Source organism: Asterias rubens, chromosome 4 (genome assembly GCF_902459465.1).
Source record: "Asterias rubens chromosome 4, eAstRub1.3, whole genome shotgun sequence".
In the NCBI taxonomy this organism is placed as follows: Eukaryota; Metazoa; Echinodermata; class Asteroidea; order Forcipulatida; family Asteriidae; genus Asterias; species Asterias rubens.
Genome location: NC_047065.1, coordinates 142,338 through 165,818, shown reverse-complemented (window position 1 = coordinate 165,818; position 23,481 = coordinate 142,338). Strand labels below are relative to the sequence as shown.

General features: G+C 38.6%; 2 protein-coding genes across 2 annotated transcripts in view; one reads left to right on the top strand and one right to left on the bottom strand.

The window, feature by feature from the left end:
- LOC117289056 (rhophilin-1-like) overlaps positions 1 to 18,101 on the top strand; it is a 27,364-nt gene extending 9,263 nt beyond the window's left edge. Inside the window, exons 3-12 of the mRNA XM_033769985.1 lie at positions 6,419 to 6,623; positions 7,931 to 8,008; positions 10,092 to 10,216; positions 10,978 to 11,236; positions 12,717 to 12,812; positions 13,054 to 13,207; positions 13,376 to 13,675; positions 13,899 to 13,975; positions 14,632 to 14,778; positions 14,944 to 18,101. Coding sequence (XP_033625876.1) covers positions 6,419 to 6,623; positions 7,931 to 8,008; positions 10,092 to 10,216; positions 10,978 to 11,236; positions 12,717 to 12,812; positions 13,054 to 13,207; positions 13,376 to 13,675; positions 13,899 to 13,975; positions 14,632 to 14,778; positions 14,944 to 15,432 — 1,930 coding nt within the window. The 3' untranslated portion in view covers positions 15,433 to 18,101. The remainder of the gene's footprint in view (positions 1 to 6,418; positions 6,624 to 7,930; positions 8,009 to 10,091; positions 10,217 to 10,977; positions 11,237 to 12,716; positions 12,813 to 13,053; positions 13,208 to 13,375; positions 13,676 to 13,898; positions 13,976 to 14,631; positions 14,779 to 14,943) is intronic.
- Positions 17,042 to 23,481, bottom strand: LOC117289057 (2,4-dienoyl-CoA reductase, mitochondrial-like). Its single transcript, XM_033769986.1, has 7 exons — positions 23,368 to 23,481; positions 22,604 to 22,827; positions 22,055 to 22,350; positions 21,490 to 21,589; positions 20,966 to 21,038; positions 20,245 to 20,454; positions 17,042 to 18,992 (listed from the first exon to the last, which is right to left on the bottom strand). The coding sequence occupies exons 1-7, from the start codon at positions 23,437 to 23,439 to the stop codon at positions 18,933 to 18,935; spliced, it is 1,035 nt and encodes a 344-aa protein (XP_033625877.1). The 5' UTR covers positions 23,440 to 23,481; the 3' UTR covers positions 17,042 to 18,932.

Below are 23,481 nucleotides of genomic sequence, written 5' to 3'. Positions count from 1 at the left end.
TGTTGATGTTTTTTGACCGAAATGGTATTTATGAATGGAATCAAAGTGTGTTGAATCGGTTTTCAACTAGTGGTTTAAACCCGCCGAGGCCTAGTTCTTGATAATTTACCTCGACTTCGTCCCGGTAAAATTATAAAAAACCAGGCCTCGTTGGGATTAAACCACTAGGTGAAAACCTCTTCACCACACATTCATTCCTTTATTTAGTGACTAGCCAGCAGGACCTGTTGTTTGTCTGCCAGCTTTTTCACCTTTCATGATTGTCCATGTTTTATATATGAAATATGGACATTTTCATTGGCAGCTGTTCATCTTCAGTATGCAAACTAATCCTACTTTAAACCACTTGAGAGAATGTCAAATGGTCCTCAGCTGACTGTAAGTGTAAAACTAGCATTTGAGTTCCTTTTCCCATAACTTCCCTGATACTTCATGGAGGTAACTGAATGTAGACAGTTGCCTCCTTTGCCCCTACACGTACTGTACATGTAGTCATTGCCTTGGTGCTCCTTGAAATGTTCCATGGGAAGTTTGCAATTTCCTCACTAGAGGTGCCCTGCCATTACCACATGTACCAAGGCAAACATTTCTTGATGTCCTTGCCCTTACAAAATGAAGCATTGGGCCTTCAGAAAAAGCTAATAATTGCAATGAATTTGAAATTATTGACTGAAACACAAACACCAAGAAATGCAATTTACCCTGATTCATACTTTGTTGAGCTTTTCAGTTAGTTGTGTTAGGCTAGTGTACATTGTGTGTGGATCTCTATGATAATGGTACCAAGAAATGCAATTTACCCTGATATTGTAAGTTGTGGTACAAAGTGTACTGAAATTCCATGCTGTGTATCGTGAGTCACCAAATGTACATTTCAGGTCAAATCCAAATTGCCCAATTTATGTCTGGAAGGAGGGTGTGTCATCAGTCATAAGAGTCTGGCCCTTCATAAATAATCTCAACTGCCACTTGCACACAGCCAGTGTGGATGTGGTCACATTAAAATGTGAGATCGATACAATAGTGGTATTACTCACTCCATATAAGGAATTTGATTCCAGAGACATTTTGGAATGTAGGTCACTCATCAATCTTTGTTATTTTAATCTTGAACAATTAATCCTTTGGTTTCTTGGTCAATTCTTGAATTACATTACACAATTGAAGTACTACTCTATTTACAATAAAAATGTAATCTTCTGATAGCACTTTAAATCTAATTTTTAGACTGAAGTAGCATACAGTATAAACCTGCCTCATTGTATGATGTCGTACTGTTCACTGTGAACTGTTATCAGGGTGTTTTCAACAGCAAATTTCCTTGCATCAAAATTACAGTTTAATCTGTTTTTGATTGCCTGTTTGTTGTTTTATTGTCAAAAAGTCAAAATAAATTTCAATTAAAAAAAAACCAATAGTAATATTGTAAAGAACATCTTTATAATGCGAGTAAACATATTGACGCCTTGCACCAACAATGCATGGGGCATCTGTACATTTATCTGCCAAGTGCTCTTGATTTTGGGTGTAAAACTGCACGTAACACTTATTGTACAAAAAATGTGTGTCAAAACTTATTGGAACTGTTTAAAAGGCACTCAGTTGAACAGGGAAATTGGCAAAACCATAGCAAACTGTTGTGGATAGTTCGAACCCTGCGTCATGTTTTGACAGGGTAGACGCATAAATCATTTACAGTTGGTTAGTAATCAATGAGCGCATTTGTTTTACTGGCTGATTATTTTATGCCCGCATGTATTCACCCACCTGTTGTTATTACGGCAGGTTGTGAAAATGGTGGGTTGGGGTTGTCGAACATTGAAAGGTCATTATTTCAGGTCAGTTAATTGCTGCCCCCAACCCACTTCTTGGAAACGGGATAACCTATCCTTTTCCCAATATGTAAACTATTTCACCTCATGTGGCTAAAAACGGTTCTCTTTTGACCCCCAGAATATTTGCTTTTGTTTCCTCTGCCTACATAGCTGACAAATATTTGTCAGCATATTCATAGATTGTAGGCCCTGCCCAGTGGTGACAGTTTGCATGGTCTGTGGTTCACTGAGGCATGTGACATTTGTCCATCCTTCACTGTCAATTCTTAATGCATTGCAATATGCCTATGGACTGTAGTTGTCCAACACCAATGAAGGTCGTTAGTGTGAAAACATTTGTAGTCTCAGCTGATATGAATTTCATCAGTTATATTGAGAGGACCATGATGGTTTGTTGTTGTGATGTCATCAGTTATAACCATGTGGATAAATACAAACAATAACAAAACAATGCTACGCTTTATTTTGTAATTAAAGTCGTTTAGGTGTATCCTTAGAATTTTGTGTTTTCCTGTGGGGTTTGCTTATCAAAATATTTTTTCAAATTGTTTTATCCTGCTTGAATACAATGTCATGACCTTGCATTCTAAATAAATGGAAAAATCTGGTTGCAGATATTACTTCAAATGGTTACTTTATTTTTAAACATTGGATAATTATTTTAGTTTTCATGGTTTGTCTTTCTGGATATTTAGATTTTTAAAATCATTTTTATGTGTGTTGGCTACAAAGATGTATGTAACAACACAAACACAAATGAACCTATTTCTAACATGATGAAAGGGCTTGTTTGATTTCCTGAGATCAGGCACACCAGCATTATAATTGGTGTCTATAATTACTCAGAGTTCAGTTAGGGTGAACAATTCAAACTTCAACATGACCAGATGAGAATATAATTCAAGTGTACTGCAAGAGGTTAGCCTCCCAATCTGTGTTGGTGCCGCGGTGTTTTCCTTATAGCACACCAGACATGACTATCATAACAATTCAATTGTTCCATTCTTTCCTGATTTACATGTAATACCAGTCTTTCACAGGATACTATTGTTGAATTTTTCCCCATCAGTGAACCAGGTGTGATGAACCATGAAGGCAACCTATTCCCTCCAATGTAAAATTGATTTATAGTTTGGGCAATTCTATTAGATATGAACTTTGTGAATTCATGCAGTGTGTATGGAAAAAATGTTGTTGGGACCAAAGTGCTTTAGATCGTGAACGATTGTGCAATGTATGCATTGTAGTTTGAAGGTTGTGGACTCACAAGTGGGCGTTTGTGAACCAGAACCATAAAATGGAGTTCTTGTAGCATAATATGTACTTCAAATAGCACATAGAATTGTAGGCCTTCATGTACAGGATATTAACATGCAAAGATTTACAATTTATTCACTTTCCGTTCAAGATCCAAAAGAAGACTCATAAACAATAAAATCTTGAATCAAAATTATAAATACTATCCCTTCTAAGAACAGAATGAGCTTTTTCCTGGTTTTAGTTTTGGAAGTACATAATATGCTATGGCATGTACTGACCCTATTGGCCTTATACAATAGTTGTGCACCTTGGAGGCAGACGCACAAATGCACACTAATGCAAAAGGCTCTCATTTTGGATTTGGCAAAAGGGTGTCAAATTTCATTGAAACTTGCTTAAAAATCTTGGTGTTCAAATGGTTCACTTACAAATTATACATTCACCTAGACAAACATAACAGGGTGTCCAAATTTAAAACAGGGTTTCCAAAATACACCCATAAGAGACACCCCTCTTGCTAACACTTTGTCTGCATCTACAAGTTCAAGTATACATGTATACTGTACATCTGCATATATATTAGAGTTACTCCTTGTCATTTCTTTCCTACAATTACTCTACTCTACATGTAGATCGGATTCAAAAGCAAACATCTTCTTTGCATTTTTTAAATTAAACAAAACCTTTGCTCTGGAGAGCAATTTCTGGCAACAAATTAAACTTTCTCCATCACTGGCTTTGTACCAAGCATCTCTCATGTCTCACTTAATTTTGTCATGATGTGTCGCCTCACCACAAATGTCTCTCGAGACAAAAGCTGGCAGGTTATAATTATTATTATCATATGTGGCAACTGGCAACAAATTAAAGCAGCATTGAAAATTGGATGCATGAATTTGTGCCTCTTGGTTTTTTTTCTCCTGACTGCATCCAGCCTTGGGAGCAAAAAAAGAAAATGCTAATAAAACGGTGCAGGATTCCTAAGATGTTAGTGAGAGCAGGGCTCGAATTCACAAAGCACTAAGATTCATCCTAAGATGAGGTGTCAATATCACCATAGTGATGTGTATTGTGGCTTTACACTTTGCAATTGAGATTGATACATAAATAGTTAAGTTTTTCATGTGACATTGACTTCTAGTCAAGTCAGTTCAATCATGCCTAAGAAGGTACACACGCTATAATGAATTACTATAATCGCATATATGTATGTATTGGCACTGCGATATCCGACCCTGTTGTTTTGAACTACTCTGTGCCACAGGGGTCGGTACTCGGCCCGCAGTGGTTTACGCTGTACACTTTACCGATTTGTGACATCATCCTCAAATTTAATCTGTATTACCATGTGTACGCAGACGACACTCAGCTATACATCACGTTTAAATCTTCTCAAGAAAACGCCAATGCATCTATTGCAAGACTTGAGAAATGCATCCAAGAGATTCGACGTTGGACACAACAAAACTTCCTGAAGTTAAATGATGATAAGACAGAGTTCCTTTTATTTGGGTCACGTCAACAGTTAACTAAGGTTTCAGTGCCATGCATCTCCATCGGTGATGCTCGGATAGCTCCCTCGCTGAAAGCTCGGACCTTGGGGGTTATTTTTGATTCATCGATGACACTTCAGCCACACACATCAACAATATTGTTCGTTTATCATCATATCACATCAGGAATATAGGTAAGATTCGCAAGTACTTGGACAAAAGTGCCACTGAAAAGGTCATTCACGCATTTGTTACAGTTTCTCGTCTTGACAACGGCAATGCTCTTCTCTACAGTCTTCCTAACAACCAGATTTCCCAACTTCAACGGCTCCAAAATACTGCTGCCCGCATTGTGACACTGTCTAGAAAATCCTGTTCTATCACCCCCATTCTGAAACAACTACACTGGCTCCCTACATGTATCTCTCAACGAATCATCTTCAAGCTGATGCTCATTGTCCACAAAGCTCTAAATGGCAAGGCTCCCCACTATATTTCTGAACTGCTTCAAGTTTACACTCCATCAAGGAATCTTCGATCAAGTTCCATGCTTCTCCTCATTGAACCCAAGTCTCGACACTTATGGGGTGACAGGTCTTTTTCTTCAGCCGCGCCCGTATCTGGAACTCTCTACCACTTAATCTTCGATCTTGTGTTTGTACCGCAAAATTCAAGTCTCTTCTCAAAACTTATCTTATGTCACAGGTTTTCAATGACTAATTTTGTTGTGTCTGTTTTTTCTTTGTGTTGTGTTTTGTTTTTGTTTTTGGTTTTACTGCGCCTTGAACACCCAGCAGAGTGGATATGTGCGCATTACAAGTCTTATTTTTATTATTATTATTACATGTGTACCTGGCTTGGTACATTGTGAAGGCGATAAAGACAGTTTCCTCAATGTCCTTGGTCATAATGCCTTGGTGTCCCTTGAAATGATCTAGATCTTTTGTATCACCAGTATCACAACTGACTATTGAGAACTGACGTCTTGAGCTAAGACTACTGGATGTTGATAAAATCTAATCACATTTCACGATCACCTCTGAGTCTAAGACTATTCAGTTCACCCATTGGGATTGGAAAAATTGCAATGGATTTCATTTGAATTGCACAATGCCAGTGAGGAGGGAAGCAGTTTCTTGAAAGAGTGAGGAGGGAAGCAGTTTCTTGAAAGATAATCACTACTGAATAGTAGCCTTGCAAAGGTGTTAGAAATGGTTGCTTACGGCAAAACACCCATAGAGTTAAATGGTCATTTGTTTAAAAAAAAAATACAATTAGCAAAAACCCAGCTGTCAGATTTGGCAGAGAATTCTTGTACGACTCGTGGTCCTTGTGGTTTTTAGTGGTACCTGGGCTTGATTGCACAAAGCATAAAGATTAATATTTCAAGATGACTTGTCAGTATTACCATAGTGATTTGTATTATGACATCACACTTTGCTTAGCAACTAAGTTTGATTTGTAGTTGAGATCAATCACAGCTTTTTGTGAAATTGTCCTCTGGTATTTATTTTAGGCAAAAGAGGCAATACCTTCAATACTGGTCAATGCCTTTGTGCCCCCTGAAATGTTTTAGTAGAACTCTACAGTTCCCCCGTTGAGGCGACTAACACCATTGAAGGAAAAAAAAGAACCAGTGGTTGTACCGACACTACTAAAAACAGATTTTTACATGGTGCTACTGCAAATCTCACCTACATTGTACATGTTATTTTACTCCCACTTTTCAAAGTTTCCAGTCCTATTTTTCAATTTTTGTTTTTGTATACAATTAGGCCTAACTGTTTGAAATGTTTACTTTTAACTAACCCATTCTGTTTACCATTACAGGGCTGCTAGCAATCGGAAGATTAAGGAGCAAGTTGCCATGGAGCTTAGCTTCGTCAACTCTAACCTCCAGCTTCTTAAGGAGGAGCTAGCGGAGATCAACAGTGAAGTTGAGGCTTATCAGACAGATACTTTCCTGAGGAGTGTCCCTCTTATTCCACTGGGGCTGAAGGAAACTAAAGATATCCATGTCAAGTTGGTGTTTCAGGTGAGGTATTTTAAGCCCCCCTCCCCTATCCCTCCCCTTCCCTCCCCCATGGTATCAATGTCCAGTGAGTTGACCATTAATTTATACAATACAGTTACCATGATAGTGTTGGCTGGCACACATGGATAGTAAATGAAGTTTTAGTCTATCATTAAAAACTGCGGCAGATAGAACTGGGTTTGCACCAAGGATTGTTCAACACTGTGCAACATTCTGGACCCAAATTTGTATTTTTGGCGGAAGCATTATCTTCATTTTAAAAACCCTACTACTGTGCAATCTGGAGCATTGTTGGGTTTTTCTCTTGATTATTTTTGTGCATGTTTAAGTTTTTAAATGTGTACATAACATATTAGGTGTGTATTCTACAATATTGTCATGTATCGGCACGTAGTTTGTGTGTATCGACCCCGATAGGCTATAGCTCGTGCGTTGGTAGAAACCTAGACAGTAAGAGAGGTGACTGTGTGCTGAAACAGCCGCTAATATTTACAATTTTTCAAAAGCCTTAGATCATTGAATATAACGCAAAGCTATTCAGGGAAAATTAAAAGTGAACCATCTGTTTCCACTTAATTGAAAAAACAAATCAATCAATAGCAAAGGACCTGATTTGAAGATGTCAATTTTTGGTACATTGATTCCTGACAGTGATGCTCTTTTCATTGTAGCCATGCTTCTATAAAAAAAATAATGCGGAGAACACGAAACTGTCAGGCATTTTTGTTTTGGTGAGCAGATGTGTTGACTACAGAGAGAGTACTTCATTGCAAGATCTTGACACTGCATTAATAATTTGCAGTGAGGTCTATTTATATTTGAACTCTATCTTATTGATTCTATCGCTTGGGTTCGCGATGGTAAGAACAAAGCGCCGCAATGCAAAATAAATCCAGGCGTATTTGTTGGGGAAGGGAATGTTCATTATGTACACTGTTTGTTTGTTGCTTAAATTTACACTTTACGTCAATGGATGTTTTTTTTGTGGTATGAATTATGTTTGCGTACGACAAATTAAATTCCAAGGTCTGCATGTTTCTCAAGAGAACTGTGCAGAATATTATTTGTATAGTCAGTGATTTCAAGCATGTTTGGGCTTATTTTGGGAATTGTTTAGTACAACATTGGGTCAAAATAAGATTTCAAGGGACAGGTTTTAATTTTAGAAGTAATGATTACATCTAAAATTAGAGTATAGAGTAAACCCAGAATAAATATTCAGTATCCCGATGCAAATTTCCATCTATTACATCTAGAATTGCTGTATTTATGTGTAAATTTGTCAAATTGTTGTTTTGTGTTTACAGGATTACATTCTGGAACACTACAGTGAAGATGGTGCAAACTACGAGGCAGAAATCCAAGAATTCATGGATCTCAGACAGGTACTTAAATAAGAGAGAAAACCCCTCAGGGTGCCATTAGTCAGGTTACTTATGGACAAATAAATACAACACACCAGACACAACACCCCCAAACCATGCCCAAACTGTCTACAAATATGTTGAGTGCACTGAAATGGGGTGTCATTCATGGCCAAGAGGTTGAGCATACCAAATTCATGTTCTGGTGGTTAAGTGGGGGTAAGGTTGTGGGTTTGAGTCCCAGTCATGACACATTAGTGTCCTTTTAAAAGAGGCTTTTACCATAACTGCTTCTCTCTATCCAATGGGGGTATAAATGGATACCTGCAAGGGTAGAGGTTGATATTGTGTTTGAAGGTGCCTATTGGACGAGTGCCACTGCAGACCAGGATGTACATGTATTACTCCCCAAAGAGCTGAGATAAGAGAAGAGAACAGGAATTATTGTGCCAAAGATCAGGGCACATATAAACTTATTTGAAACGCATTGGTGCATTATAAATTGTAAATTGTGCTGTAAGTTACTAGAAATTGTTAATTTTGTTTTTATTAGTATACATGTACACGTATACATGCTCTTGCACAAGGAAGTAAGTTTGGGGGCTTTTTCACCACTGTATGGGGGAGTGATGGGGTAGAGGTGCAAGGTGCTTATGATTGATGCAAAATGGGCGGGGATGGGGTGGTTACTAGAAGTTGTGTCCATGAATGTTTGACTTTTTTACAAAATTATGAAATGAGTGTTTTTTGTGAAGCCATTAAATGTCTCCATTGGCCACTGCTCAGCTGCTATAGCTTTTCTAAATACTAAATGTTTATTTAGAGCTTCTTTACACAAACTATGTTTGAAGAAATCATTAAAACTGCAATGGTTGTATACACAGTCTGTAGGGGTCGATTCAGGGTCAGATTAACAGAGATAAGAAGTCATTCCACTCACTCAGGCTGGTGGTGTCCATTTGTTTCCCATGTAGAGCCAACTTGTCCAGTGGGTGTTAAAGGTCTGTGTGGACATGCAATGAAATGTACTTTGGTCTCTGATTATAAAATAATATCAGAGGTTGATAAAATCCTGAGGTGCAAACAGCCTGTGCAATTAATGACCCTCTGGGTGCTTGTAGTTTTTGTCCATCACCGTATTGTACCCACTTGGGATTCTGATGGGGCTTATCATGGATTGTGAAGGGTGGTAACTTTAGCGCTCTATCTACATGTACCAAGGGCCAAGTTTCATGTACAAAAGTTTCATGTACAAGAGTTTCTACTCTGGACATACATGTATAAAACACAATAATCCCAACAGAGGCTGAGCGCAGCTAGGCATTTTGTGTGGACATTGTCACTTATGACTTGACTGACCTGCAACTTGACTTGACTTGAGCAAAGATGACTTGTGACTTGACTTGACTTGAGTAAACACATTTATTTTTGCAATAGCCTTTAGTATTTCTTTATGTATCAACTAAACTTTGCTTCTTCACATCTCTATTAACTTTTACTTCTCTTTTGTCTTCATCTCAAATCATGGAGCAATAGACTAGTTTTTTATTGCTCCATGATATGATCAACTGTCTACCCTCAAACCGTGTTATATTTATGCTATGAATGGTTCCTCTGAATATAAACAGCCTTTGCCCATAACACTTAATGTAAATATGGCAGGTGGTTGTACTTGAAGGCATTGAATCATTTGTGGGGACCTGAGCAATTTGTAGACTAGAGCCAGCCCTGCAAAATAATGGACTGTGAAAATACAGTGAAAGTCTATAGGGTACTCCACACCATCATGGACTAACACAATCACTCCTAAACATGTGACTACAATGTAGATGCTTTTAAGGTGTACGAGTCTTTGACATATAGAGCCTCTCATAGCAATAGCATTATACCATTCACTGTTTCAATATGTAAATCCCTTCCTCAAACTCTGCTTTCTTAAAGAGACTCAAGACTAAAGCCCAGCTCAAGCAGAAAATGTCAATATTTGTTTTGATATATATTTTCCTGCTTACCTGCAGGCAATGCAAACCCTGAAGCGGACCATAGAGGGGGTGGATTTGTTATTTATATTTGTTTTGATATATTTCTTCCTGCTTACCTACAGGCAATGCGAACTCCGAAGCGGACTACAGAGGGGGTGGATTTGTTATTTGAATACTACAACCAGCTCTACTTCATTGAGAATCGATTCTTCCCACCAGATAGACATACCAGTATATACTTGACTTGGTAAGACAATGAGGGTTTGAGGTGTCCAATGAGGACAAGGTTAAAACTGACAGGGGTGTCATTTTTTTGAAATAGCGGTTGGGCACATACTGGTTGCTACTAAACTGTTTGCATTGACAAAATGAGAAAATAATAACAATTTCTACACATGCATGACTCCATTTGTTGGTTAAAAACTCAACAAGACTGCAGGGTTTGCAGCACATCAATATGTTTACTGGAACAAAACATTTGATATAAGACCAAGTTCAAAATGAGAAAGAAATATCTACACACAGTATTACAATTAAAGTGTTTTTATTAGAAACATAGAGGAAACTTCCTTCATCTTTGTTGAAACAAACACTTTTCCGGTCATAAATTTACTGGCCAAAACTTCTGGCCTCATACGTTTCAATCCCTGACATGTCCTGTATTTTGTCAACCCTTACTCGCACAGGGCAAAAAGAAATTGCTCTTGAATTGGGTAAAACAATTTTCTCATAACCTTTACAGAAATCTTTTAACTTTTAAATAAGTATTATAATTTCTTTTTTTTCTTCTTTCCTTTGTATTTTTGAAGTATAATGTTTGTTGTGTATTTTATGTAAAAAGGTCAAATAAATTTCCCATCGGGGGGACACCAAAGTTTAACTGAATTTAGTTGAATTGAATTGTTTTGCTTAGTTCATCTTGCTATTCTATTGTTTTAATTACTACTAACAAAATAATAATTGAAGGATTTTTAAAAGGAAACCATTGAACTTTTTTTCCCTCTGAAGGTACGACGCTCTGACCGGCATCCCTTCAGTGCAAAGATCCATCGCCTTTGAGAAGGGTAGCGTCTTATTCAACATCTGCTCCCTCTACACCCAGATTGGTGCCCGACAGGACCGCAGCGAGCTCCAAGGCATCAAAGAGGCTATTGTTAATTTCCAGAAGGCTGCAGGTGGCTTCCGATACCTTGGGGAGAACTTCAGTCATGCACCCAGTATGGATATGAGTGCACCGGTGCTAGACATGCTCGAGGCTCTGATGGCGGTAAGGGACACTGTTTCAAATACATCTCTTTGGGGATCCACTGAATTTCCCTATGTGACCTACAACAGCACACATTAACAACACATTTTGTAGCGTGTCGTGGCCAAGTGGTATAACACCATACACATTTTTGAGTACATCTCTTTGGGGATCCACTGAATTTCCCTATGTGACCTACAACAGCACACATTAACAACACATTTTGTAGCGTGTCGTGGCCAAGTGGTATAACACCATACACATTTTTGAGTACATCTCTTTGGGGATCCACTGAATGTCCCTATGTGACCTACAACAGCACACATTAACAACACATTTTGTAGCGTGTCGTGGCCAAGTGGTATAACAGTATTGGGCTCGAGCTCTGGTGTTTCTGAGCAGCTGAGTGTGGATTCTAGTCCCGGTGTCTCTGAGCGAGATAATTTACAATAATTACTTTGTCCTTCGAATGGGACATGAAGTGGAAGATCAAATGTACTAGGATTGGTAGTGAAGGTAAACGAACCCAGAACATTTATCTTGGAATAGTAGGGGTTAAACCCAGTGTTTCTGGTTCACATAGCAAGCACTCTTGTTTACAGGTTTCCTCAGGCTTGCAAGCTACAGTGTAAGGGTAGGGGTTAAACCCAGTGTTTCTTGTTCACATGGCAAGCACTCTTGTTTACAGGTTTCCTCAGGCTTGCAAGCTACAGTGTAAGGGTAGGGGTTAACCCCAGTGTTTCTTGTTCACATGGCAAGCACTCTTGTTTACAGGTTTCCTCAGGCTTGCAAGCTACAGTGTAAGGGTAGGGGTTAACCCCAGTGTTTCTTGTTCACATGGCAAGCACTCTTGTTTACAGGTTTCCTCAGGCTTGCAAGCTACAGTGTAAGGGTAGGGGTTAACCCCAGTGTTTCTTGTTCACATGGCAAGCACTCTTGTTTACAGGTTTCCTCAGGCTTGCAAGCTACAGTGTAAGGGTAGGGGTTAACCCCAGTGTTTCTTGTTCACATGGCAAGCACTCTTGTTTACAGGTTTCCTCAGGCTTGCAAGCTACAGTGTAAGGGTAGGGGTTAAACCCAGTGTTTCTTGTTCACATGGCAAGCACTCTTGTTTACAGGTTTCCTCAGGCTTGCAAGCTACAGTGTAAGGGTAGGGGTTAACCCCAGTGTTTCTTGTTCACATGGCAAGCACTCTTGTTTACAGGTTTCCTCAGGCTTGCAAGCTACAGTGTAAGGGTAGGGGTTAACCCCAGTGTTTCTTGTTCACATAGCAAGCACTCTTGTTTACAGGTTTCCTCAGGCTTGCAAGCTACAGTGTAAGGGTAGGGGTTAAACCCAGTGTTTCTTGTTCACATGGCAAGCACTCTTGTTTACAGGTTTCCTCAGGCTTGAAAGCTACAGTGATTAAGTTCACTTACACATGTATGAGGCATGCTTGATTTTGTTGCCAACAATGTATTTATAATAATATTGTTTATAATAATTTGTTTTTCTCTTATAGGGTCAAGTTCAAGAATGCATTTTTGAGAAGCGAGTACTTGGAGGCATCGCTGAAGACATCCAGACCAATTTTGAAATTGCCCAAGAAGCAGCAGTTGTAAGTGTCTCTATTTATTCGAGCTTCAGATCCAAAACTACTTCCAATAAAACTGTTGTACCTTGTGTTCAATACTGATTGTCATCAAATTGTTATGAAAGATTAACAACAGTTTTCATGGCAATGCAAAGTACAGCTATTGGGGGTCGATCCCAACAGGTGTTCCATAGTTTTTGGCACTGTTAGACAGTCACACTCGGTGTCAGTTACTATTTTGTTATCATTCTTCTTCTTCTTGTAGGTTTCAGATGCTTATGGGAAGGTCCATCGACTGATGATGCATCCCAAAGTCAAAGATTACATTCCATATTCCTGGATATCCATGATGCTGGTCAAGTCACAACACTTCAAGGCATCATCACACTACTATGCAGCTATGGGGTACACAGATACAAGTAAGCTTTATTGCTGCCGTTTTACTAAGTGGCAAAATATCTTGTTCCATGTTCACTGGCAGTACAGTATAACAGGTTGATAAAGTACACCTTGAGGCCGACCCAATCTTGAATCCAGAATACTTTTCAGTATTTGTTATTCTCATTCATTCTCATTTATCACTTTAGAATCCACCTACGACCAATCAACACTCGAGAGGGTCTTCCCTTCCATCTACCTTGAGCCCAGAGCTCTACAAGTACCGAGGACACAAGAAGAACGCAAGAGACTAAGCAAGGCACACATCCGCCAGGCGCTGATGCTACATGAGGAGGCACTACGGGTCCATGGACTCTCTAAGATGCTGAGGAAGATTGACACTCTGGAGGAGGTTCTCCGACAGTCACATGACCGCTCTATGGGACGCTACACTGAGCTGGATGAGGAGGATGACTTCTTTGAGATGATGGACGTACCAGAAATTAGAGGTTGGTCTTTTTGTTTGTTTGATTCAGTTACCGGCAAAGCATACCTTTGGTTTTGGGAACCGTTCAATTGTTTTAATCCTATATATATATGTACATGTATACAATTTTTTTGAAAATTCCAGCCCCTTTTTTGAGATATATCCCCGATAACCCGGATCAAATAATATGTTTACGCTGTCAAGGCTGTATTTACCAATGGATTCATTTCTGGATTAATATTAAGGTGAGACGCAACAGGTTCCCAAACCAACACCACCAGACTTCACCATTGTCAAAGTCAAGGACATCTTCCATACATTGGTAAGTAACGGTAACCCAAACCAAGATTGACCTATTCAGGTCAAAGTTCATAAGGTCACTTTATTATTTAATCAGGAGTGCTCACATAGGAAGTGTGTGACTCTTTGGGTGTATAGTCCATCATTGGTGTTTTGGAAGGATAAATTAATGCAAATTTTCGAGTTGTCAGCAAACACCACCGTGTAGAGTTCTCAAATGATGTGTTTTTTTTTCCCTAATCAAACACAGGATTAAGACGAGCAACATTTTTGCTCTGGGCCTTCCAGTCTCCTCTTTCTTGAAAAAAAAAAAGACTTTTGATCTCAGGCTGTGCTCCGTGGTCATACATGTACATTGTAGGTTGGTGTAGCTGGCTGCCCCAGGCACCCTTGCATTCTAGCAGCTCAAACAGGCTGTAGCTAAGAAGAATTTGAAACTTTGCATGGTGGAGATAAGATATAGAAGAGTTTGCGGTAACACCATGTAATAATCTCTAAATGAGTTGGGGTGGTTCTGAAAAGAACCGTTGGTTTAACTCGACGTTTCGATGCTAGCAGCATCATTCACAATTCAGCTTCTCAGCTGCATGTGAGGATGATTAGACTCCCAAATTAAGATTAATCATTATATTATTAGAACTAAACATTAAACTGATTTGTTCATCTTTCTCACTTCAGGGTCCTCTTGCAATCTTCAATGCAAGAAATAATTGGTCAGCACCACGTGTGGTTGACATCCAGCGAGGCATGGAAGGGTTTGGTTTTACAGTCAGAGGGGATTCTCCTGTCATCGTTGCAAGCGTTGATCCTGGTTATGTCGCTGCGGTAAGTTTCATATTTGAATACAATAGACCTTAAGTATATGCTGACATTTGGGCTGAGTGCCCTAGCCTAGAGGTCAAAATGAGGTGGAACGGAATAATGATCAGAATGTAGGAGGTTGATCATATGTAGCTGATTTTGTGAATGTGGTTTTATTTGATGTAACAGGCCAGTGGCGTTAAAGAAGGTGACTTCATCATCGGAGTGAATGACGACAGCGTCAAGTGGGCTAAACACGGTGACGTGGTCAAACTCATTCTGGGCTCGCAACGTCTTAGAATCGAACTTGTAACTCCTCTCAGCACAGACTTCCTCCACCCTCAGGACAAGCGTCGATTAAACTCCAGCGACTCGGCCGGGTCGAGTCAGATGGATCTTAATGAATCCATCGCCTCTGGGTCTTCCACGTCAGAGAGACGGCAACAACCTTCACCGAAAAAGGCTGCCAAGGAGAACCCCAACGGGGTCAAGAGTCCAGGGAGAGGAAAGGGGTCTGAGATCAGTAACGGTAGTCTTCCAAAGGGGGTGTCTATGAATGGGAAAAGTAGTGTAGGAACTGGGAAGAAGAAGGATAGGGCGAATAAGGGAAAAGGTTCCGATAAGGAAGGTGCAAAGAAGGCAAGAGGGGTGCTAAACAGCAAGGCAGGGCTTTGGTAAAATGTTGCTGAGTTGATTTAGTTTAATCTTTGCAGCACAAATTAACCTCGCCAAACACCTATCCAATTACCATTCTTGTGTTCAAGTTACCTTAGCAATTCATCACGCTGTGAACATTTTTGTCAGTAAGGCTTGCAAAGTGAAAGTTATTTATTTCCTGCAACTCATTCCAAGTCACTGTTTTATTTTAACTTTGTTTCTACAGGATTATCATTTGAGATTGTAAATCTTTTTATAGAGTAATTGATTTTTTTTTTTTAACAGATCACCATCATTTTTTTAAATCTAGATTTTGTAATCAAATTTAACAAAAATTACCATGTCTCATAAATTTAAGACTTTCAATGAACAGAATTGTGCAAATGCTATGAATCTTTTAAGGCATAGCTCTATTCATTCCCCTAAGTGGAATTCCCCCTTTCTCCAGTTTTTATAATTTAACAATGTTTTAAAAGATTTTTGAATTTCTTTTTTTATGAAATACTTTTTTTTAATAGCATAGTCTGAGTGTTTGGTGCTACACAATACGACTAAAACTTACAAGTTATTCTTGGGATAAAAAATAAGAACTACTGTGTAAAATCTTGTTTTTGTAAACACAATATTTTAAAAGCTTTTTTAAACTTAGCAAATTAAATTGATTTTTTGTGTGTGAATGAATTTTGTTGTGAGGTTTAAATAACCATTGTGAGAATTCTATGGCAACAAGAGGCTGACGTCAATATATTTCTCTGGAGATTGGGTATACAATCATTAAATTTAGCTTTCAGATGGAAGTATTTGTCTCGATCATTATCACCCGTACTTAGTCTTTAATGTTCACCAGGTACTTTCCATTTTTCTTAAACACAAGTAATCAGTAGCTTTGGTTTTCCTTTCCTTCATTGTTAAGTTTCATATTTGTCATCCATATTTCAAGTGAAACACAAAAAGATTATTTTTTTTTCTCAAAAACTGTTGTGAGGACCATTGGCTGAAGAAAAGGAGTAAGTAAAGTTAGCTTCTGTTGTGGAAATAGAAAAACTCAGTATTATCTGTACATGTATATATACAAACGTAGTCAGCACAGATTTTATACATGTTATTTTTTTGAAGCGATATTTTGTAATATACGTACTGGTCAGAAAAAGGAGGAAGTGAAGAGAAAATGAATTTTGTGAGATTTGAAGTGGAAGCTGGAGGAAATATTGTAAATTAACACTTAAACAAGAGTTCAGAGATTTTATAGTTAAATTATAACAGATTCATTCTAAACAATAGTATTTTGTGTATTTGGCTCCATATCCTAGAGGTTTCTAACTGGAATGCAAAACAGCGGTAAATGTTCACTTAAATTTGTTTAAGCTATTATTGTTAATAACGTCTGCTCTGACTATAAGGTAGTTTTTGTATGGCTTTCTTAAAACTGCTTTTGCATATTTTGGAGCTCCTGTTAAATGATTTAGAGTGGTCTTCAGAGTTACTGTTTGCCAACAGAAAATTCATTGTTCAAGTAAAATGTTTCTTTGTTGATGTTGATTTTTTTCTTTCCTTGTTTAAATTTCTACACATTTTTAATTACCCGTTAAACTGCAATTAATAACCTTTCAGTACTGAGCCGACAATAGCATACATTCCTAAAAACAGATTGATCCGTTTTTAAATTTGTATTCACTGGTTTTATTCAATGTTTTTACTTAATTCAAAGCGTACTTGCAATGCAAAATGTAACAAATAATCGGTGGACCAATTTACAAAGTATCTTACAGGATTTACACTCACACACAACATTATCCAGCATTCTCAAGTCGGCTTACTCTCAAGAAATGTTTTGCAGGAACCCAATCTTGGTTTCTTCTAATTGATAATTAGAAAGGGGGTATTCAAACAAAACTTGTTGACTGGAATGAATCATTATCCTGATACTAGAGTTATGAATTTACAATTAACAAACATAGCCATTAATATTATTCTTATATGTAGTCCCATTGTTATTACATTTTCTAAACTTCCACTGTATAAATCAAATTAAATCAACCGATGGAATCGTATAACGGATCTTGACATAAATAATTGTTAATCATTCAAGGAACCAAATCCCAACTTCATAGAGCTGCTATAGCAGAAAATTATGTCAACAATTCTATGCTTAGCAAAAATAAGCAGAAAACCATTTTAAAGATAGTACATGTACATGTACATGTGACTTGTTATTTTGGTTGGTACCCTTATGTTAGTAAACATAATTTAGTTGTGCTTAGCTACTTTTTGTGCTTCAGTAAGCACAGAACAATGTTGCTTACCGGATTAAGATTACCAGGCAAAATACCGTTCCACATGTACTGTCTTTGACTGCTTCTCAAGTTAAAGAAAATTTTGTTAAAGCACAATTTTCTGCTTAAACCCAATTTCCGATTCCCATTTCCCCTATTGTAATTTGATATACATACCCATTTATTCAAAAAACATTCACAAAACACCTGTATGATATAATCAAGATATTAATGACATGTATTCCCTATGAATGAATTTGAACTACTAGAACTGGTTGATATGGAAGAGAAGATGTTGATTATATATTTATAGCAAGTGTGGATTTGAATGGTAAAAAAGGCTGTAACAATTGTAAATAGTCAATAAATGTATTATTTTGATATAATAAATTCTGCATATTATATGCTCACATTAAACTGGTTGCTCTTTTTTTTGGGTTCCTTAATAAATAAGTGCAATTCGTAATTCTGTTATGACACCTGAGCCCTTGCACCAATGTAGCACCAATGTAATGCCAATGTAACACCAATGTTTGTTTGTCGTTTGTTTAGATGATCTTCCCATCAAGGGAACTCCGCAAACTCACACAAGGTGGTATAAACACCCAGCTGGCAACAGCCAATCTCTCTCATACAAACATTGGTTTAACATCTATGATTATTAAAAGCACAAATCAAGAAATTGTGATTGAGTAACTAGACGACAATATTTATTCTAGTCGTGAAAATCAGAGGTTAGCTCCAATGTAACACCAATGTAACACCAGTGTAACACCAATGTAACATCAGATTACTGTCTGTACGCTCATGTTAGGAGTCCAATGCAGGTATGGTTAAAGGCAAAGGTGTACATGACTGAGTGGACGTACTAACAGCTCCGGATTTCGGCGATATTTTAAAAACGCTACCGTCTTTTGAAAGGAGATATTCACAGGTTAGTTTAAAACAATTGAAAGGTTCCTAAAACCAAAGGAATACTTTGCCTTTAAGCGTGTGAACACCATGTGGCATTAAAGGCACACTACACACATGGACATTGAATCCCAAAATGGCGCAACCAAAAGTATTGTGAAAATTACATCGGGTTAGTATGACGATATTTACAGACCAATGTGTAAACTTTCAAGTTATGTAATGAAAGATTTTAAAACTTTGCGTTGAGAGTCTTGAGTATGTTTTTAATGGAACACCTTTTTGATAAGGTACGGGCAGATGATATCTGAGACTTCAATTTCTCCTTGATGATGATTAAGATCCTTTGACTTTCTTTCCAAGTTGTGCCATTAGGTCCCACTGCTCTGGTGTAACCTGCAACAGGAGAATGGCACAATTTACATACACGTATGAGAGATCACAAGGCCATGGAAGGCCACGTCAAGGCGAGCTCTACACTAATGGGCACAATTTACATACACGTATGAGAGATCACAAGGCCATGGAAGGCCACGTCAAGGCGAGCTCTACACTAATGGGCACAATTTACATACACGTATGAGAGATCACAAGGCCATGGAAGGCCACGTCAAGGCCAGGTCTACACTAATGGGCACAATTTACATACACGTATGAGAGATCACAAGGCCATGGAAGGCCACGTCAAGGCCAGGTCTACACTAATGGGCACAATTTACATACACGTATGAGAGATCACAAGGCCATGGAAGGCCACGTCAAGGCCAGGTCTACACTAATGGGCACAATTTACATACACGTATGAGAGATCACAAGGCCATGGAAGGCCACGTCAAGGCCAGGTCTACACTAATGGGCACAATTTACATACACGTATGAGAGATCACAAGGCCATGGAAGGCCACGTCAAGGCGAGCTCTACACTAATGGGCACAATTTACGTACACGTATGAGAGATCACAAGGCCATGGAAGGCCACGTCAAGGCCAGGTCTACACTAATGGGCACAATATACATACACGTATGAGAGATCACAAGGCCATGGAAGGCCACGTCAAGGTCAGGTCTACACTAATGGGCACAATTTACATACACGTATGAGAGATCACAAGGCCATGGAAGGCCACGTCAAGGCCAGGTCTACACTTGGATGATTTTGGTTATTGACCCAAATCAACTGCCACCAGAGGGACGTTTCCACCTTCTTCTGGGGCTGAAACAGGGTTATCCCCTTCACAGTCTGAAAGGATGTAGGCTTGGGTATACCATCCACTAGGGTGGATTAGAAAGCATGACATTCCCAACTTTTTACAAAGCAATTATGATAAAAGTGCCTTACTCAAGGGCACATGTGTCATGACCAAGGTTCAAACCCACACTGTTTGCTGACAAACACCAAAGTGTGGGTCTAGTGAACTAGACCACTCTGCCACAACACTCTACACAAAAAGAGAAGTACTTCAACACTGCTTTCTTCGTGCATGTATTTGTTTGAAAATTAATTAACCCACCGAAATATTAACAATATTTCAATTTCCGTGTGCTCGCTTGCTAAATGGTCCTCAAATCTTTTAACTGAGCCTTTTTTTTTTAGAAACCCCCCCCCCCCAAAAAAAAATACAGCTTTGTATCTCTTGTTTACATTTACCTGTTTTAACTGGTTGAATTCCCCAGCAGCAAAAGGCAGCTCCCCACCGTCAAAATCAACGCAGGAGCCATTCATCCAGCTGGCATAGTCGCTGACCATGTAGGTAGCAAGATTTGCAATTTCTTCCACTTCCCCGAACCTTCCTGTAGGTATACCTTGTCTCATGCTCTCAGCAAACTGACCAGTGGGATCCAGTCGGCCAAATGCTCCCTGCAATGGCACAAAATAAAGACTGGTGGCGTTATTATTGTGTCTTATGAATGCTTATTATCCACTTTCCTTTCTCTAAAATCACTACACAGGAAAGGCGTTATTGACTGCGCCACTTTGTTGATTGGGGGTTCTTGAATGCGGATAACTAATATCCTTATGAATTTAGAATCGATTGTGATAAAGGTACAGAACAAAAAGTACAGATCAAATCTATCTGACATCATCATCTTATAATATTGAGTTAAAGTCATTGTTTGTTATACAAGTGCACATTTTAGGCAAAAAGGTGTTTACCAGTTACCATAGGTGTAATTTGACTTCCAAAATGATGAGTTGGGCCAACAGTATCTGCATGTGAGGGTGGTGCAGGGGGACAGTGTAGTAAACAAAACATAGGTTCTGGCAGTAGAAGGAGAACAAATTCTGTAATGAGGATCAACTAAAACGAATCAAGGGCTGTTAGAGCAGCAGTAACTATTCCACATATGAAAACTTGATGAATGTTTACCTTTGTGTAGATTGGTCCTGGTGCTATGCAGTTAAATCTCATACCAAGCCAACCCCATTCTGAAGCTAGTGACCTGAAACACAAACCGAGTATAGGTTTCATACGTTAGTGGATTCTGTTCTTTTGGGGGAATTACTTCAAGATTCTTTATTGGCATTCTGGTGTTGTCAAAGAGTAGCTTCATTTCTTTCTTTCACGGCATGATACACTTAAATTATAAAGGGCTTCATGCTGCGTATGGGACATTTGTAAGCTGTAGGTCCAGTGTGTTTTGTAATGCACATAAGATAACCTAAAACATGTGTTGGCAACAGATTGTGACGCATCACACTGCAAACCCTTATAAGATGTTTTATAAATGGGTGTGATATAATAAATGCTTTGAGATGAACTTCAATGCATTTCATAAGAATCGTGTATCACCACTATTATTATTCGATCAGTTTCATATGCTAAATGGGTTCGCCAAAAGAACATATCACTTCTTACCAAAGTTAGACTTTACAATTTAGGAATCAACTCACTGCATGAGGGTCTGGACTCCTGCTTTGGCTGCAGCGCTGGGTGTGACAAAAGCCGAACCATAATGTGTGTACGTCGTCGTGATTGCTAAGAAATTAGCTCCTGTAGAAAGAGGGAAGGTATTGTCAGGTTTTGGTTTTTGTGGAAAGACTGACCTTAAGTTGGAGGATAAGAGTTGAGGGTAGAGGGTTTGGAGGTAATTATACTACTACTGCTGCTGCTGCTGCTGCTGCTGCTGCTGCTGCTGCTGCTAATACTACTACTACTACTACTACTACTACTACTACTACTACTACTACTACTACTACTACTACTACTACTACTACTACTACTACTACTACTACTACTACTACTACTACTACTACTACTACTACTACTACTACTACTACTACTACTACTACTACTACTACTACTACTACTACTACTACTAATACTAATAATAATAATAATAATAATAATAATAATAATAATAATAATAATAATAATAATAATAATAATAATAATAATAATAATAATAATAATAATAATAATAATAATAATAATAATAATAATAATAATAACCCTCACCTTGTTTAGCTGCGACCAGCCTTTTCCCAATATCTAAGGTCACATTAAAGGTGCCATTCAACACGATGTCAATCACACTCCTTACAGCATTCGAGGACAGACGTTCTGTCGGGGAGATGAAATTCCCAGCGGCATTGTTAATGACAATGTTGGGCAGGCCGCCAGTCTGCTCCTGGAATTGGTCGACGGCGACCTTGACGGCAGCGGCATCACGGACATCAGCTGCAAGCGGTATGACCAGATTGCCAGTTTGGTTTGAGATTTCTTTGGCGGTCTTCTCGAGTACCTCCAGCTTCCTGCACAATTTAGGAACCAGATTGTGGTTAGTTTTAGTGTGCACTCAGCACGTTCTAAACTAAATGCTGATTATAAAAAATGCCTGTTCAGAGACCTTCCGGAATTCATTTAATGAGTTTTGGAACCACCCTCTCCTCAAGATATTGAAGGAGTAAGGAGTAAGCTCCTTGCATCCTTTAGTAATTTGGTGCTATATCAATCAAAATCAAAACTTTCAATATGGAAACATTAAGTTTTGGTTTCAGTACAAACCTGCTCATTATTGCTACTTTAGCCCCAAGCGAGGACAACGTTGTAGCCATTCCCTTTCCTAGTCCGGTTCCTCCTCCTGTGATAAATGCTGTCTTGCCGTTGAATGTACCCGGGGGTAACATAATGTCCTTCCTGGCCGCTAGGTTTGGGTATTTGTCTTCGGACCAGGCTGTGGCTGATCCATGAATACATCTCTGCTGGAATGTGGTTGTTCTTTGGACGACCTATGCACACAAGTATCACTCAAAATTGCGTGGGTTTCCTTTTACCTTGTTGGCCATTATGGGAGTCAAATTTTTTACTCCCATAAATGGCCGACCGTGTTGGCGTGTTAGTTCACAAAGTAAAAGGAAAACCACGCAATGTTTAGGCAAATTTGGTGTGGATCATCGTATTACTACTTTAAAAAATATCTTTCTAATCATATGCATTTTATAACAAATGCGGTTACAAACGCTTTTCAAAGACCAACTCGACCGATCCAAGGCAACATGTTCCTTTAATAATAAAAACCAGAAATTGAAATTTGTTGACGACGTGCGGAAGATTCTCCAAAAATTCTCCAAAAGGGAATTCCACGAACCAAAGCTAGAAAATAATTGCAGATGAAAAGAAAGTGGGCGTGCTGTTTCAAAGACAGGACGGAGGCCAGATTTCGCCTGCGTCCGTAAACTGGACACAATAAACTTTTTCAATGTTTTCAGTTAATTACAATTTTGTAAACACATCTGGGAAGATGCCAGATACGGTGGAACTAGTCTTACCTCGAAAAGTCTAGAATTCTTCAACATACTGCCCACTGTCACGATTTGTTTCGTACTATTTAGGGATGCCATCCTGAACGAAGTGAAGAGAGTTGGATTTATGTTTCCAACAAC

What these genes read in the sequence shown, in the direction of transcription:
- LOC117289057 (XM_033769986.1), bottom strand. Translation starts at nt 23,439, where the DNA reads ATGGCATCCCTAAATAGTACGAAACAAATCGTGACAGTGGGCAGTATG. An exon ending in GCTGGTCGCAGCTAAACAAG is followed by an intron (nt 21,590 to 22,054) that starts GTGAGGGTTATT and finishes CTCTTTCTACAG; the next exon opens with GAGCTAATTTCTTAGCAATC. An exon ending in GGAGTCCAGACCCTCATGCA is followed by an intron (nt 21,039 to 21,489) that starts GTGAGTTGATTC and finishes TTTGTGTTTCAG; the next exon opens with GTCACTAGCTTCAGAATGGG.